We start from the raw sequence: 15,715 nt of genomic DNA on the forward strand, positions 1-15,715 counted from the left end.
TAAAATAATTACAATTAATAATTATTGAAAGCGGAGATTAAATCCTGTTCGTAAATCAATGATTGATAGAGACCTGCGTGTATGTAGTTTAAAGGGATATTTGGTGATTTTGGGTAAATTATTCGTTGGTGTAATCAAAGATACTTAATATTTAGTGTCTTTGTTGAAAAGGGATGCACCGTAACCCATCTCCTAACTCTGACCCCCTCCCCAATTTTAGCCTTAGCCCTATAAATCCTCACTTGAATCCTATAGCCCTAAATATCAGGCATGGGATTTTCCAGTGGAAACACCCGGTGGGTTCAGTCTTCACTGACGATGTGTACGCATGATGGTTCCAATTAGGGGTACTTTTCAAGAAATGTCCGCGGATTTTTCGAGGACAAAATTGTTTGCGATTGTCCAAATTAGGGGTGTTTTGGAGCAAAATTGTCCTTGAAATGAAAAATAGGGTGTATTTCTAGGATTTTCGTCTGCGTTTTACCGCTACAGTTTTTTTTTTTTTTTTTTTTTTTTTTCTGTCCAGTTTTTTTTTAGTATATAGTTCCACACAAAAATTGATAGGTTATTTTTCCCCATAAAAATTGTCCTCATTCCCCATGAAATAGGGGGAAAATTCAAAAAAATCCTTGAAATGATAAAAATAGGGGTATTTTATTTCTGAAAAATGTCCTCGATTCCTCGTGATAAGGGGGTGAAATGAAAATGTGTCCTCAAAATGATAAAAATAGGGAGGTATTTGGGGCAAGTTGTCCTTGATTTCGCAAAATAGGGGTAAAATTGTTGCAAATGTCCTTGATTCCCCGTGAAATAGGGGTCATTTTCAAATCCTGGAACGGTCATACGTCCTACCTTATAATACAAACTGAACACACCGGGTGGAAACACTGGAACCAGTCTTTTTTGATGTCAAAATTCCCGCAGTTTTATTTATTTTCAGGTGTTTTTGTCAAATTTTACGCGCTTTTCCAGACTTTTTCATAAATGCGTAGTCCCATGCCTGCTAATGCCAACTCTGAACCTAAATCTAATATTTACTAAAGTAAAATGCCAAATTCTTTAAATTTAAGTGTAGTCTGTGCACAACGTCAAGCGTCAGTGCACAACGTCAAGCGTCAGTGCACAACGTCAAGTGTCAGTGCATCGGGACCTTGTGCAAAACAAGACCTGCTGGACTGTCCGAGTGGACAGCTGTAGTACGCTTAATTTGTAAAAAAGATTTGGCATTTTGTTTAAGTTTGGCTTTCTTTTAATGCTAAATGTTAACCAGAACTAATATGATATTAGCACACATCAACTTTCATGCTAGCAGAGCTACAACTTTTAACCCTGAACCAAACTGTTATATTTATGCTAATGTAGGGTGGTTATGCCCAGAATTTTATCAGTTTGTTTTTTATCTTTTATTTTATTTGCTTGTTGATTTCATCACATTTATATATTTACATAACTCATTTGATCTCACTTTACAAATTTCTGACTTTACTAATTACTACATAAGCTTTCTGATTCTTAATTCAGAATGTAATAGACTGATCAAATCGGGATATTTCTCAGAACGATATTTACTAATTGACAGTTTACTAACACTTATTATTTTATTGATAACTTATTACATTTTCCTGCATGGTAGTAACCAAAGATAACATCTGCTTGTGTCGTTTTAATTTTAACATTGTAGTGTTGCAAAATTATTTTGTCCACTTCGCTCCATATCTTTTTATTTTTTTTTTTTTCTAAAAAAAAAGTGTTCAATATAGTCTACTTCGTTACAAATTTCACATACATTTTATCAGTTTTCCCAAAAACTGCTACATAGCAGCTATATCAACATGTAAAAATATGATTTTCTAAAAAAATTAATCCCACCATCCTCAAAAATCTCAGAATGCCCCTTTAATAATCAAAATGCATACACAGTCAATTTATCATCATATCATGTGACAGAAAATCAGCCGATGAATGCTCAAGTGATCATTATTTATCGGCGGTAATATTCCCCATCTGTTTTCATATCTTCTCATCATAATTGCAGGAGGTTTTGTGTTGATTTGGGACCATTTATATAACAAGAGAAATAAAAAAATAATATGTGATGCGATCAAGAAAAATCAGTCTGAACTCAGAAATATTGATTTTGAGATATAGCTACATAAAGCAAATAATTATTTCCTTTTGTTTAAAGTTGTTTTAGAAACACTTTAATTGCTCATATCTTTGTAATTGGTTGTTTAATTTCAATGGGGTTTTCTGCAAAATACAGCATTGTATAAGAAACTGAAAATTTAATATTTAATATTTCCTGATTTTGCTTGATCGCATCACATATCACATGATCAATCCGTAATAAACAATGGTATTAAAAGACATGCTCAAACACAAAAGACATTTAAGTAGGCTAATTACTTGCAAATATGCAAATTAGGTCTTATTAGAGCAGGCAAAAAATGTAAATATTTTAGGTAAAAAATATGAAAATAGAAAATTATGTATGATAAAGTATTCAGGAAACAATGGTATTTTTTTGGGGGGAGGGGGATAAATGTATCCATTATATTGGTAAAAACTATGATATACAGCTTTCAAACACTATTTGGTGATGTCCATACATCCAGTTTGGCACAAATGTGAGAACCTGGGTCCATAAGATGAAGCTGTTAAAAGCCAGCTGAGAGCAGCTGAATTGTATATACCAGGTTTTAAACGAACAGATACTCTAGAAGTTCATCAGAATTTTTTTAGACGACTTCGACTCCCATCGCGGTATGTTATAAATGATTTTCATGTCATTAATCAATACCTTATTGTTAATGTTCAACGCAAAATGTACAAAAGATGCCTACCATAATCACTGTACTGACATTCATGTAGGGTTTATGTCTTCATTATTAATAGTCAGTTGAGTGCTAGAAGGTAACAAGTGCTTAGTAATAACATGGCACTTACGACTTTCTTGGATGTAAGTGTTGTAATGTGAAAGCATTTCTCAATCTATAACCCAATAATATCAGGAAAAAAGGAAAAAGGTTCATTTGTCATGATTGTGTGAAATATTTTAAAGGTGCTCATAGAATTTCTTTGCAAAAATATTTTCCTAGACTGCTTCACAATTACTAAGCATTTTATTTATTTATTTATTTTATTATTAGAACAAATGCTTAATACCTTATTCCACCAAATTTGCTCCTGTGTGCAAGATCAAAAGTGGGTATATATCCACCATTATTACTATTGAATGGTCTAATTATGTTGAAGGAATGAGAAGGATGGTATTAATAATTAGGAAGGAAGGAAGAAGGAAAGGAACAAGAAGAAGAAACAAAGGAAGGAGATGGAAGGGAAATGATGAAGGATAATGTGGGATGCATATCTTTTTTTGTATTACATGAAATATTTAAGAAATAAAGGGTAATGCATTATCCTTTACACGCAAATAATGTGTCCGAGGCAGTAAAAAACGTAAATAATGGGTGAGGCGCAGCCAAACCCATTATTTAAACGTTTGTACTGCCGAGGACACATTATTTGCGTGTAAAGGATAATGCGGCACCCTTTATTTCTATACTATTACCAGAAAATAGTGCGATTTAAAGAGAATTTAAAGAGAAAATATCATTTTTTGGCACAAATATTTCAAGTTGTTTACTTCAAGGTGGAGCGCGTACGCGTAAGTGACAGCGCGTATCACGGAAATATTGCACGTGTAACCAAGCGTAATGATGTGTTTAGAATGTGTTACGGCGCTTGACCCATTATTGCAGAATAATGGGCTCTCACGTGACACGTTTCAACAAATCACAGTGCGCGATTTTGAATAATGGGTCGTGGGGGTAATAGAATATATAATAATCCATCTTTATGCGCAATATACAACATTACTAATTGCTTGAAAGAATAAAGCAAAGGCAAAAGGAAGGGAAGGAAGAACGAAAAAATGAAAGAAAGAAAAGCAGAATCATAATGGAAGAAGAAAGAAAGAAAAAGGAAGGAAGGAAGGAGAAAGAATCAATCAAGAGAAATGATGAGGAGGAGAATACTGGATGTTTACATGTATCTTTAATTGTATGTCACATAATGATTAATGATAGAAGCGCGATGTGCAAAAGTACTCAAAAAATGCTTTTAGGATGATAAAACATTAGATATGATCATATCTTAAAACAAAGTGCATTATGCATTGCTATTTAATTGTAAGTAATGTGCTCAAAATAGATATTTTAGACTGAGAGAAAAATCAGGCAAACTGAGTCTGATGTCAAACAATGTTGAATTTATGACGTATTGTTACCATTAGGTCGAAACAGTGTTTAGTAATAATTAATAATATCATTTATAAAAAATATTACACATTTTTATCTTTATAAATTCATTCTTATATGTTTATTCATTCATTCATTCTTTTTTCATTCATTTATTCAATATATTTATTTATCTGTACTTAGTTAGTAAATTGGTTGATTGATATATTTATTTACTTGTAAACGATTAATTTATTCATTTACCCACTAATTTACTTACTCATTTATTCATTCATATTATAATATCATCAAAAAGCAATCAATCGAATGCTGTAATCTCAGCATACAGAAGACAGATGCTTAATTGTCTGTAATGCAATATTGAATTAACCTGTGCTATTGACTGTTTAGTGGTCGGTCATCACATTCAGTGTTGCCAGCTCTTTTTCATCACAACGCAAAGCATGTGATGTTGAGAAGTCCTGTGAATGTTGAATCCTCTAAATACTGATTTCAATCAGGATGCTGGCACTACATGTTCGTTCAAGTCTTGTAACATCTTAGCTCGTTCCCGTAGCGGTTCCATTGTCCCACTGGCCTACTTCACATAGATTGCATGGCGATCAGAGTGTTATCATCAGAGCACCTCGGACTAGTAACATCTATCCATTTTGAAGGTCATCCTGCCCCCATTCAACTAAATAGAGCAGGAGAGAGAAGCAATACTGCCAAATTGGGTGGCCTATGTGTGACACTGGCAACATTCAATAGCATGTACCCAAGACACTCCCATTTGCATCAGATAGAACCCTAATTTCACAAGTTTATGTTTTATAGTATCTTGGAAGGTTTTATACCGCTGTGGGTCTTCCTTGGTTGAAGGTGTTAGGGAATGTAGTACGGGATGGGCGTACGTTTTCAGCGATTTTGGTATATTGGTGGGTGGGTTTTCAGTGAAGACCAATGCAATTGGGAGTATTTGGACTAAAGTGTCTGCAATAGCGTGACAATTAGACAAATTTGAATGTTATTTGAGTATTTTTTTATGAAAAATTGGTATACTGTTGGTTGCAAAAACAGCAAAAAGTAGGTGCAGAGAAAGTTGTTATCCAAAAGTCTGTGTAGAAATAGAAGAAGATGCCTGGTCTTACTATTTGGACTAGCAAGAATTCAATAGGACCACAAACATTACAACGTACCAAGACACAGTTCATTGATCCCCAATATACTCTCATACTCAAAGGATGACCTTTGAATACACTGGGTACAAAAAACTCATCCCTCGATGAATTTAAAGAGAAAATATCATTTTTTGGCACAAATATTTCAAGTTGTTTACTTCAAGGTGGAGCGCGTGCAGCGTAAGTGACAGCGCCAGATCACGGAAATATATTGCACGTGTAACCAAGCGTAATGATGTGTTTAGAATGTGTTACGGTAGCTTGACCCATTATTGCAGAATAATGGGCTCTCACGTGACACGTTCAACAAATCACAGTCTTGCGATTTTGAATAATGGGTCGGGGGGTAATAGAATATATAATAATCCATCTTTATGCTAATATACAACATTACTAATTGCTTGAAAGAATAAAGCAAAGGCAAAAGGAAGGGAAGGAAGAACGAAAAAATGAAAGAAAGAAAAGCAGAATCATAATGGAAGAAGAAAGAAAGAAAAAGGAAGGAAGGAAGGAGAAAGAATCAATCAAGAGAAATGATGAGGGAGGAGAATACTGGATGTTTACATGTATCTTTAATTGTATGTCACATAATGATTAATGATAGAAGCGCGATGTGCAAAAGTACTCAAAAAATGCTTTTAGGATGATAAAACATTAGATATGATCATATCTTAAAACAAAGTGCATTATGCATTGCTATTTAATTGTAAGTAATGTGCTCAAAATAGATATTTTTAGACTGAGAGAAAAATCAGGCAAACTGAGTCTGATGTCAAACAATGTTGAATTTATGACGTATTGTTACCATTAGGTCGAAACAGTGTTTAGTAATAATTAATAATATCATTTATAAAAAATATTACACATTTTTATCTTTATAAATTCATTCTTATATGTTTATTCATTCATTCATTCTTTTTTCATTCATTTATTCAATATATTTATTTATCTGTACTTAGTTAGTAAATTGGTTGATTGATATATTTATTTACTTGTAAACGATTAATTTATTCATTTACCCACTAATTTACTTACTCATTTATTCATTCATATTATAATATCATCAAAAAGCAATCAATCGAATGCTGTAATCTCAGCATACAGAAGACAGATGCTTAATTGTCTGTAATGCAATATTGAATTAACCTGTGCTATTGACTGTTTAGTGGTCGGTCATCACATTCAGTGTTGCCAGCTCTTTTTCATCACAAAGCAAAGCATGTGATGTTGAGAAGTCCTGTGAATGTTGAATCCTCTAAATACTGATTTCAATCAGGATGCTGGCACTACATGTTCGTTCAAGTCTTGTAACATCTTAGCTCGTTCCCGTAGCGGTTCCATGGTCCCACTGGCCTACTTCACATAGATTGCATGGCGATCAGAGTGTTATCATCAGAGCACCTCGGACTAGTAACATCTATCCATTTTGAAGGTCATCCTGCCCCCCATTCAACTAAATAGAGCAGGAGAGAGAAGCAATACTGCCAAATTGGGTGGCCTATGTGTGACACTGGCAACATTCAATAGCATGTACCCAAGACACTCCCATTTGCATCAGATAGAACCCTAATTTCACAAGTTTATGTTTTATAGTATCTTGGAAGGTTTTATACCGCTGTGGGTCTTCCTTGGTTGAAGGTGTTAGGGAATGTAGTACGGGATGGGCGTACGTTTTCAGCGATTTTGGTATATTGGTGGGTGGGTTTTCAGTGAAGACCAATGCAATTGGGCGTATTTGGGCTAAAGTGTCTGCAATAGCGTGACAATTAGACAAATTTGAATGTTATTTGAGTATTTTTTTATGAAAAATTGGTATACTGTTGGTTGCAAAAACAGCAAAAAGTAGGTGCAGAGAAAGTTGTTATCCAAAAGTCTGTGTAGAAATAGAAGAAGATGCCTGGTCTTACTATTTGGACTAGCAAGAATTCAATAGGACCACAAACATTACAACGTACCAAGACACAGTTCATTGATCCCCAATATACTCTCATACTCAAAGGATGACCTTTGAATACACTGGGTACAAAAAACTCATCCCTCGCAATTTGAGGTCAATTTTTGCCCTGTGACTGGCAGTGGAGGTTATTGAACTGCCCCATTGATGATGAGACCATTTTGACCCATATAGTGAATTACTAATTACATCCAATCAATGAACCACCAGGGGATGTTGTGGTTTGATGGACAGGCAGGCAACACTGGGAAGGGGGGATTTTGTTTCTTGTTTTGAAATCAATGTGTGGTAAACATGGTAAAGTTCAAGTGTAGTACTAAAAGATTGTAAGGATTGATGATTATATAATAAATTAACAAATTGGTAGTAAAGAAATGAATATTTGAGATGAAAGAATGTTTAAAACATCAGAATAAGGGATACTATACCCTGGCTCGTCTCTGATGAGAGTAACACCATGTTAGATTTTGCTGGCAGATTTGAATCGGTGCGTATATGCGGTTGCGTCGCCAGGGTATGGAGAAATCGCCCCTCTACTCTTGTGTATATGCCCCGCGGGATTGGGTTAGCAAGCAATTTTAATCTGCCACTTCAAAATCCAACATGGCATTACTCTCACAAGACAATAATAGTAAAGAGATTTAGATTTAAACCATAATATTCACAACGTAATTAGCGCACCCACACCTATGAGCGCCCATACAGAATTGTTCAAACGACAAAATGTCTTAGCGCCCATTTTCACAATGAAATGGGCTTTTCCAGTTGAAATCCACACTACCCCTGTGGAAGATTTTGGAAATATCTTCCACAGAGGGAGTATGTGTTTCAAATGTAATTGGTCAGAGTTAATCATTTTGAAACTTCTACTCCCCATGCATTATAGCTTTTATATATCTTCTACACTTGGAGTGAGGATTTCAAATGGAAGTTCCCCAATTGTCTATTTGATTCGAAACTCATACTCCCTCTGTGGAAGACTTTAGCTAAATCTTCCACAGGGGTAGTGTGGATTTTAAATGGAATAGCCCAATACTGTCATAGGTCTAAATAAAATTACCATCTAAACTGTCTTGTGTAGGATTACAATGATTTTGCCTAAGAGCACAATCATTCTAAACACCTCAAAAGAAATAAGTCCCCCTCTGAACATGTTGTCATAACATCGTAAGGTTTCATTTTGTACCAACAAAACTAACTTTGAAATAATTATATGACTGTTTACTAAGTGCTGTGTGAAAATGAGAGATTTCCATGACTTCAGGGCTGAATGAGCCTAAATTGAAGGCAAAAACTGCCCTTTTCAAAAGTCACAAAGTAGGTCTATGCTTGTCACAAAAGTTGATTCATGGCTTGTTACTAATGGAAAACCCCATGTGTTTGAGTGCAGTTTAAAATCCTCACCAAGTGAACATTTACTGTAATGTGTATCGATTCTTGATCATTCAGCCATGCAAATCCCTTGGTGCAGAGTTCAGCACAGTGAGTTGTAAGATGGTCAGTTCCATTCCTTGTCCCAATACGCCTTGCAGTTAACAAGCATAGGCCTACTTTGTGACTTTTGGAAAGGGCACTTTTTGTCTTCAATTTAGGCTCATTCAGCCCTGAAGTCATGGAAAGTCTCATTTTCACACAGCACTTAGTAAACAGTCATATAATTATTTCAAAGTTAGTTTTGTTGGTACAAAACGAAACCTTATGATGTTATGACGACATGTTCAGAGGGGGACTTATTTCTTTTGAGGTGTTTATACAAAAATGTATCAATCCATGCGTTATGAGTCTCGCCACAGTTATAGGTTTAACAAAAATTATAACAAACATGCTTATTTTGGGATCAGGATAGAACATAAATTGAATTCCCAACATCCTCATTCATGTCATTAATTTTGATGTCAAAGTAAGTCTTGTAATAATATTCACCTTTTATTTCTCATTTATTTGTTTGTTTTCCACAGATATCATTGGTTGATAAACCGTTAGTAGAATTATCAAATCCTGGAGCCAGTGGAAGTGTGTTCTATCTCACAGAAGATGATGAATTTATAGTTAAGACTGTACAACATAAAGAAGCTGACTTTCTACAGAAATTATTACCTGGATATTATATGGTAAGATGAGATGGGGGCGGTGGGTTTGTGGGGGCAGTGGGTTTGTGGGGGCGGTGGGTTTGTGGGGGCAGTGGTGGTGTGGGTGTGTGGTGGGTGTGTGTCAGGTGCGTTGGTATTTACATGTAAATAAGAACACCGTCCTGGATACTCATATGATAACATTGAACACCTACTCTCTGCCCCCCCCACCAGCATGTTGCAAACAGTGTAAAAATACATAGTAAGACCTTGTCTCGAATAATGGTATAAGAAAAGTATATAGAAAATCTTTCATAGGATATTAGGTGTGTCAAATCAGCTGAAAATCCTAAGGTCCTAATTTGCAAGTGTTACAAGTAGGGTTGTTTGTATGTGTTGTTTGTATGTGCTTTTGTAAACATAGTGGATTAAAAACCCATTCAAGAGCAAGCCCCGCGACCCATTTTGGAAGAGCCGCAACCAACAAAAAGGTCGCAACCCATGTCGGTTTGGGAACCGCTGTGCTAGGAACTAACAAGAAATGACCGGAGGATTGTAAACACTACGCTGAATGAAGACGCCGTGATGGTGTCGCAAGCTACGTCGCTGCTAACCAAGACTCTGAAAAAGGTAACTTTTTAAGCAAATGTCAAGAATGTACTGGTTAGGAAACTCTTTTTAGACCTCAGTTTCACGAATGGATACTTTTAACATTTTAATCTTTTTTTTCTTTTTCCCAACAGAATTTAAATCAAAATCCTCGTACGCTATTACCAAAGTTCTACGGTCTCTACACGTACCAAAGTGGCGGCCGCAACATCCGATTTACCGTCATGAACAATCTCATGCCCTCGCATGTCACCATGCATAATAAGTTTGACCTTAAAGGGTCAACGTTTAAACGGAAAGCTTCCAAGGCTGAAAGGCAGAAGAAGCTGCCGACAATGAAAGATCTGGACTTTTTGCAAGAATTCAAAGAGGGCATTTATTTAGATGGTCCAACATATAGTGCATTAATGAAGACAATACAAAGGGATTGCAGGGTAAGTCATGGGCTATTCCAGTTGATACACTTACACCCCTATGGGTAACCCCATTTGAAAGTCACACTCCCTGTGTGGGAGATTAAGGTCATGTCTTCCATAGGTTTTGTATTGATTTCAACTGGAATAGCCCAGTGCATGCCACTTTTTTTAGTTACTAGGTTAATTATAAGCACTGGAAATGATATGAACATGTGAAGAAGTTTGCTAGTGTGGGGTTTGATACCACCTTTAAAGAATTTGAAAGCTTCCAGATCAGTTTTAGGCTTCTAGCCAAAAAAAGGCACCTTTGTAATCTTCCGATATATTTCAATTCCTATAGTTCGGTAATTGGTGCGCATCCACAATTTAACTGAAATATCCTATGCCTCAATTAGAATAAATGATGGGAATTTTGTTTTTTCTATCCTCTATTGTGTCATCTCACTTGAGTCTCACTCATAGAGGAAAGGCAGGTCCAATATTTAGATGGTGAATACCGGTGCACACTACAATAAATATACTGAACCTGCCTATCCTCTGTGACATGATAGAGTATAGTAAAAACATAAATTCCTATCATTTATAACCATTCTTTATCAGCTAAATATTATTTTCATAACTATTTTTCTCTAACAAAAATCAAGTTACCGTCATGAGAACACCCCTTGGCCTTGTTCTAAAATGAACAAAACTTGTTTACAACTTGATGTCTTCAGTACTGCGTTCTTGTGCCCATATTAAGTGCTAGGCCTACAACATACGGGCTACAAACACACGCCTCGACAAGCGTGTTCCAGGTTGTCAATACTCGTGATGATGTAGGGCCTGAAATCATGCAGTTGTCCAATCAGGTTTTGTGTTTACAAACTGACTTACTTGCCCACTGACTAAGAATGGTTGAAAAAGAAAGGTGAGCACTAAACTCATTAGCAAACTGTTTTTCTTCCCAGTCCCTAGATTCGAGTAGAGCTGAACTGAAATGACTTTTGTCAACCAATGTTCCTCTTAATATTGGCAAATATCCGATCCGATCCGGTATTTAAAAAAAGAATTATAGATCCTAAACAACTTGTTATTCTTCAAGGCTGTAAAGTTGAGAAATGCTGCTACTACACACACACAAAAAAACAAAAAATTAATTTTGAAAGTATTTAATTGTCAAAGCTGGGTAAATTAAAATTGTACATTTTAATTACTTAAGCATTGCATACAAATTCAATGCATTCCTGGCTGGTCAACAGAAACAACAGTAATTAAAACATCCAATTTGATCCAGCTTTGAAAAAAATACTTTTAAAATAACTGTAGGGTAGTAGCAGTATTTCTCTGCTTTCCAACCTTGAATAACAAGAAGTTTAGGGTCTGTAACTTTTTTCAAACATTTTTTTACCCATTCCGATATTTTACCGATGACGCACATCGGTACCAATCCGATAAATGGTTCAGTCCTAGGTTCAAGATTGTTCTTTTCATGGAATATCAGTCATAATAATTATCATATTTTTGTGCTGTTTAGGTATTAGAAAGTTTCAAGATTATGGACTACAGTCTACTCTTAACAATCCACAATATTGACCAAGCAGAAAGAGAAAAGCAAGAAAAGGTAACATAAATTTATCATTTTAAGGACTCGGATAGTTTGCACAGTATATATTTGTGGGACCTGAGAGCACATTCAGTGCTGTACGGTGCAAAAACTGATTGAGGAGCCAATGGCTCCTGTATAAATTTAGGCGCCCAAATTTTGCTCCCAGGTAAAAAATCTGAGGTGGCAACATAAACTGAACAGCCACGTGTGTTGAATGTTCATAGCTGATGTACTCTGATCTACATATTCCCATTGAATGCTACATACTTCATACACAGCATGTACATATGTTTTCCACAGTCCCCATTGAGACATGATTATGCATATTCATAGCATACATTCGTACTCTTGAATGCTACATTTCAATACATACATGTTTTGTTTTTGGCGATTAAAAGCTTCAGCAGTTGGTCGCCATTGGCGCCAGGGATTGAATATTTGGTCGCCATCAGCAAAAATCTAGTCGCCAATGCGCCTAAAATGGTTGCACCGTACAGCACTGGAGCACATCAGACGCACCAAGTTGCATTCTGAATATGAAGAATTAATAAGTACTGACAATACTAATATATGAAAATGTAAAAATACTGAATTTATTTGGAAAATACAAATTTTAAGTTGTCAAAATATTGGAAAGAATGTTATCAAAAAAACCCAAAACACCTGAATTATAAAAGAACAAATCCAAATGAAATAGGCCTATTGACTTTGATTTCAATTTGATACTTCACTTACGTCAGCCAAGGTATTTTGGCTTGATACCCAGGCCTCCCAGTTTCAAATCCCGATTTTGTTCTTTGACTATCTGGTAGCAGTGTTGCCAAAACTTTTCAGCGTCAAGGCGCGGCGCATTGACTCGCCAGGCCGCGGTAAAGGATTCTCAAGTAGGTCAATTTTTTAAGCTCCCAAAAAAGCACCCAATACCAGATATTTGGGCGGATTTATCCGAATTTAGAACGCAAAACACCCAATTGGGCGGAAAAGCACTTGACTTTAAAACTTCCGGTACTTACTGGGAAGTTACTGACCGATCAATAAATGGCCACAAAACCCATTGTAATTTCAATTTGGAGCTTCAAAGACTCAAAACCTGTATAAATCGGCTAAATTGAAAGGAAAATACATCAAATTACTGCCGCGGCCTGAGACTGGCAAAAGTAGCCCAATTTTAGACAAGTAGCGGCATGCTTTTTGAGTAGCGGCAAGTGATCGCCAAGTAGCCCAATTGTGCGCCTAAGGCGCGGCGTTGGCATCACTGTCTGGTAGGGGTAAATTATTGTAGTAATGGAAATTTGCACACTACATTTATTTTCGCGCTTTTTGCCTTCCAAGCTGCTACCACGAAATTAACAACCCGTGAATATATTCCTTTTGTGTATAGGCCAATGTAAGGAAACAAAAAGAATCGCAAATTTAAAAACAAGGGAAACAATTCAAAATTGGCAAAACACACAAAATTAATCTCGCAAAAAATTTCACTTTTACAGTATGATCAATCCCATTGACCTTGAGTACTAATTAACTCTTAATCAACTATTGATTTGTTTGTATCACTTCTGTATATTCAGCGTAATCAGCGTCTGTCAGAAGGACAAGCAGCAACAGCCTCACCACCAAGAGCAACTCATTCCCGCGTAGAACCAAATCGAAATCCAGAGACCCGTCATGAAACACATCGGACGTGTCAACGGAGGAGACTGGGGAAAGGGTGCTAAAGCAAGGCCTTTGGTCAGACTGGAGAGGTCGAAGTCGTACTTGAATCGTCAGAGAGTGGCAGCGTTCTCAACAACGAGAGAAGCCATTCAGGGGTCCATTGATACCCTGCCTGCAAACGATGACGAAGATGATGATGAAGAAGCGTAAGTTACCTAGTATAATGGCCATACCGTATGAAGCAGGTTCTACTAGCATAGCAATTTTTAATAATGATTTTAGCTCCCTCTCTCTGAAAGCCAACTAGCCAATAGCAAAGAGCAGCATGGCCCAGCGGTTACGGTATTTGACTCTGGTGTAAGAAGTCCCCAGTTCAATTCCCAGTGGAGGCAAATATCAAAAAAGATTTTATCCACTCCCTACATTACTGCATTTGAATTGTGGGGGAAGATGCGGTAAATGACAAAGACCTCACTGTCAGTTCTGATCAAGGTAACACATTTTCCAAAGGGCGAAGTTCAAATTATGGTGTTGAGATGAGGGTCTTTGATTTAAGAGAACGCATGTACAAACTGTAATCGGTCTTCACCACAATATTTTGACCGGAGTTCTATGAAATGATTAATTCCTTATTTATAGGTCCCCGACAAAAAGGTCGCAACTTAGTGTATACAGGTTGGTTGGATTGATACCATGCTAATGAGCTCATTTGAATATGCTAATAAGGATATAATTTGCATCCACTGCATGGCTGTGACTCTGTAGAGATTGTTGATGCAGTCTATGAATGCTGAATAGGCCTTAAAGTCACAAAGTTTGTATGACTATATGATACACAAAAGAATAACAGTTTGTAGATTAAATTACATACTAATGAGGGCCTCTAAGTTGAATTTGGATATGCAAATTAAATGCAGGCATACCTGTCCATCTTTGAGAGGTTTTAGAATATGGTTCTCATAAGATATTTGTGGTGCTTAGTTGAGTTTTTTTTCTTCTATGTAACACTGGATTCATATTTACCCTGGAGTAGGCAAAATAGGCACTTGGGGGATAAGTATCAGTCCTGTACTTTGTTCAGCGTATAACTGGTGAAAAGTATTCCGTTTTAGTTACTGCTGAATCAATAAATCCCCAACTTAGGCTCGCGTAAATTCATGTAAGCACACACCAGTCACGCATTATGTAAAGGGCAACTAGCATAGGTGCTGCGTCAAGTGCATGCACACCATTCTAATGAGTCTATATCAATCTATGATGTTATGAGTCTTCACCAATTATAAGCGAAACAAAGTATAGGATATATTCTGCACATCAAGAAACTGAAAGTTGCAATGTATGGTAATGCATAACATAATGCAGTCAAGTCAGATGGGAGGAACAAAAGCATTTCAAACACTGCACTGGCGACAGCTGATTCAAACACACATAAAAGTATTTAAGTATCCCTTTAAATGAATCACTGAACACAAAATAAGTTTTTTTGAGTTGAGGTGATTGTGTCAGAGGTCATCAAACTGTGACCAGAGTCCTTATTAGTCTCTAACACAGGAGGGAGAAACTGTTGTAAGCTCAAGAAAGATAGAGCATTGCATTAATATCAGGGCATTGCTTTGTTTGTGCATGATAAGATTGAATCTGCTTTGAAAATGTGCATGATAAATTGGATTGGCCAACTTCAGGTTGAAAACGATCGAGGCAAGATCAAATTTAGGCTGTATATGCTGCATTACGCAATGAATAACACCAATTCTGCATGGTGCATTATTGATTGGTCAAACAGGATTTGGCGAAAGTGGAATTTGTAAGCATGGGATACTTGGTCGTTAATGAAAATATGATGTCATTTATGTGAAATGATTTATTTTTTGTAGCCGTTTTCTTCACAGAACGGGAGGTATACCCGCCAAAAACAGTAAAGGAGAAAGACTGCTCCTCTTCATAGGAATTATAGATATATTACAATGTTACAAGTAAGTTAATCAAAATTGGACTGCTCAGTGCCAG

General features: G+C 36.3%; 1 protein-coding gene across 1 annotated transcript in view; it reads left to right on the forward strand.

Annotated features, from left to right (window-relative positions):
• LOC140142189 (uncharacterized) overlaps positions 1 to 15,715 on the forward strand; it is a 90,630-nt gene that overhangs the window by 50,271 nt on the left and 24,644 nt on the right. The window contains 6 exon segments of the mRNA XM_072164156.1: positions 9,332 to 9,484; positions 10,186 to 10,485; positions 11,984 to 12,070; positions 13,624 to 13,758; positions 13,760 to 13,914; positions 15,583 to 15,681. Of these exon segments, the coding sequence (XP_072020257.1) occupies positions 9,332 to 9,484; positions 10,186 to 10,485; positions 11,984 to 12,070; positions 13,624 to 13,758; positions 13,760 to 13,914; positions 15,583 to 15,681 (929 nt within the window).

This window comes from Amphiura filiformis, chromosome 20 (genome assembly GCF_039555335.1).
Source record: "Amphiura filiformis chromosome 20, Afil_fr2py, whole genome shotgun sequence".
Classification (NCBI taxonomy): Eukaryota; Metazoa; Echinodermata; class Ophiuroidea; order Amphilepidida; family Amphiuridae; genus Amphiura; species Amphiura filiformis.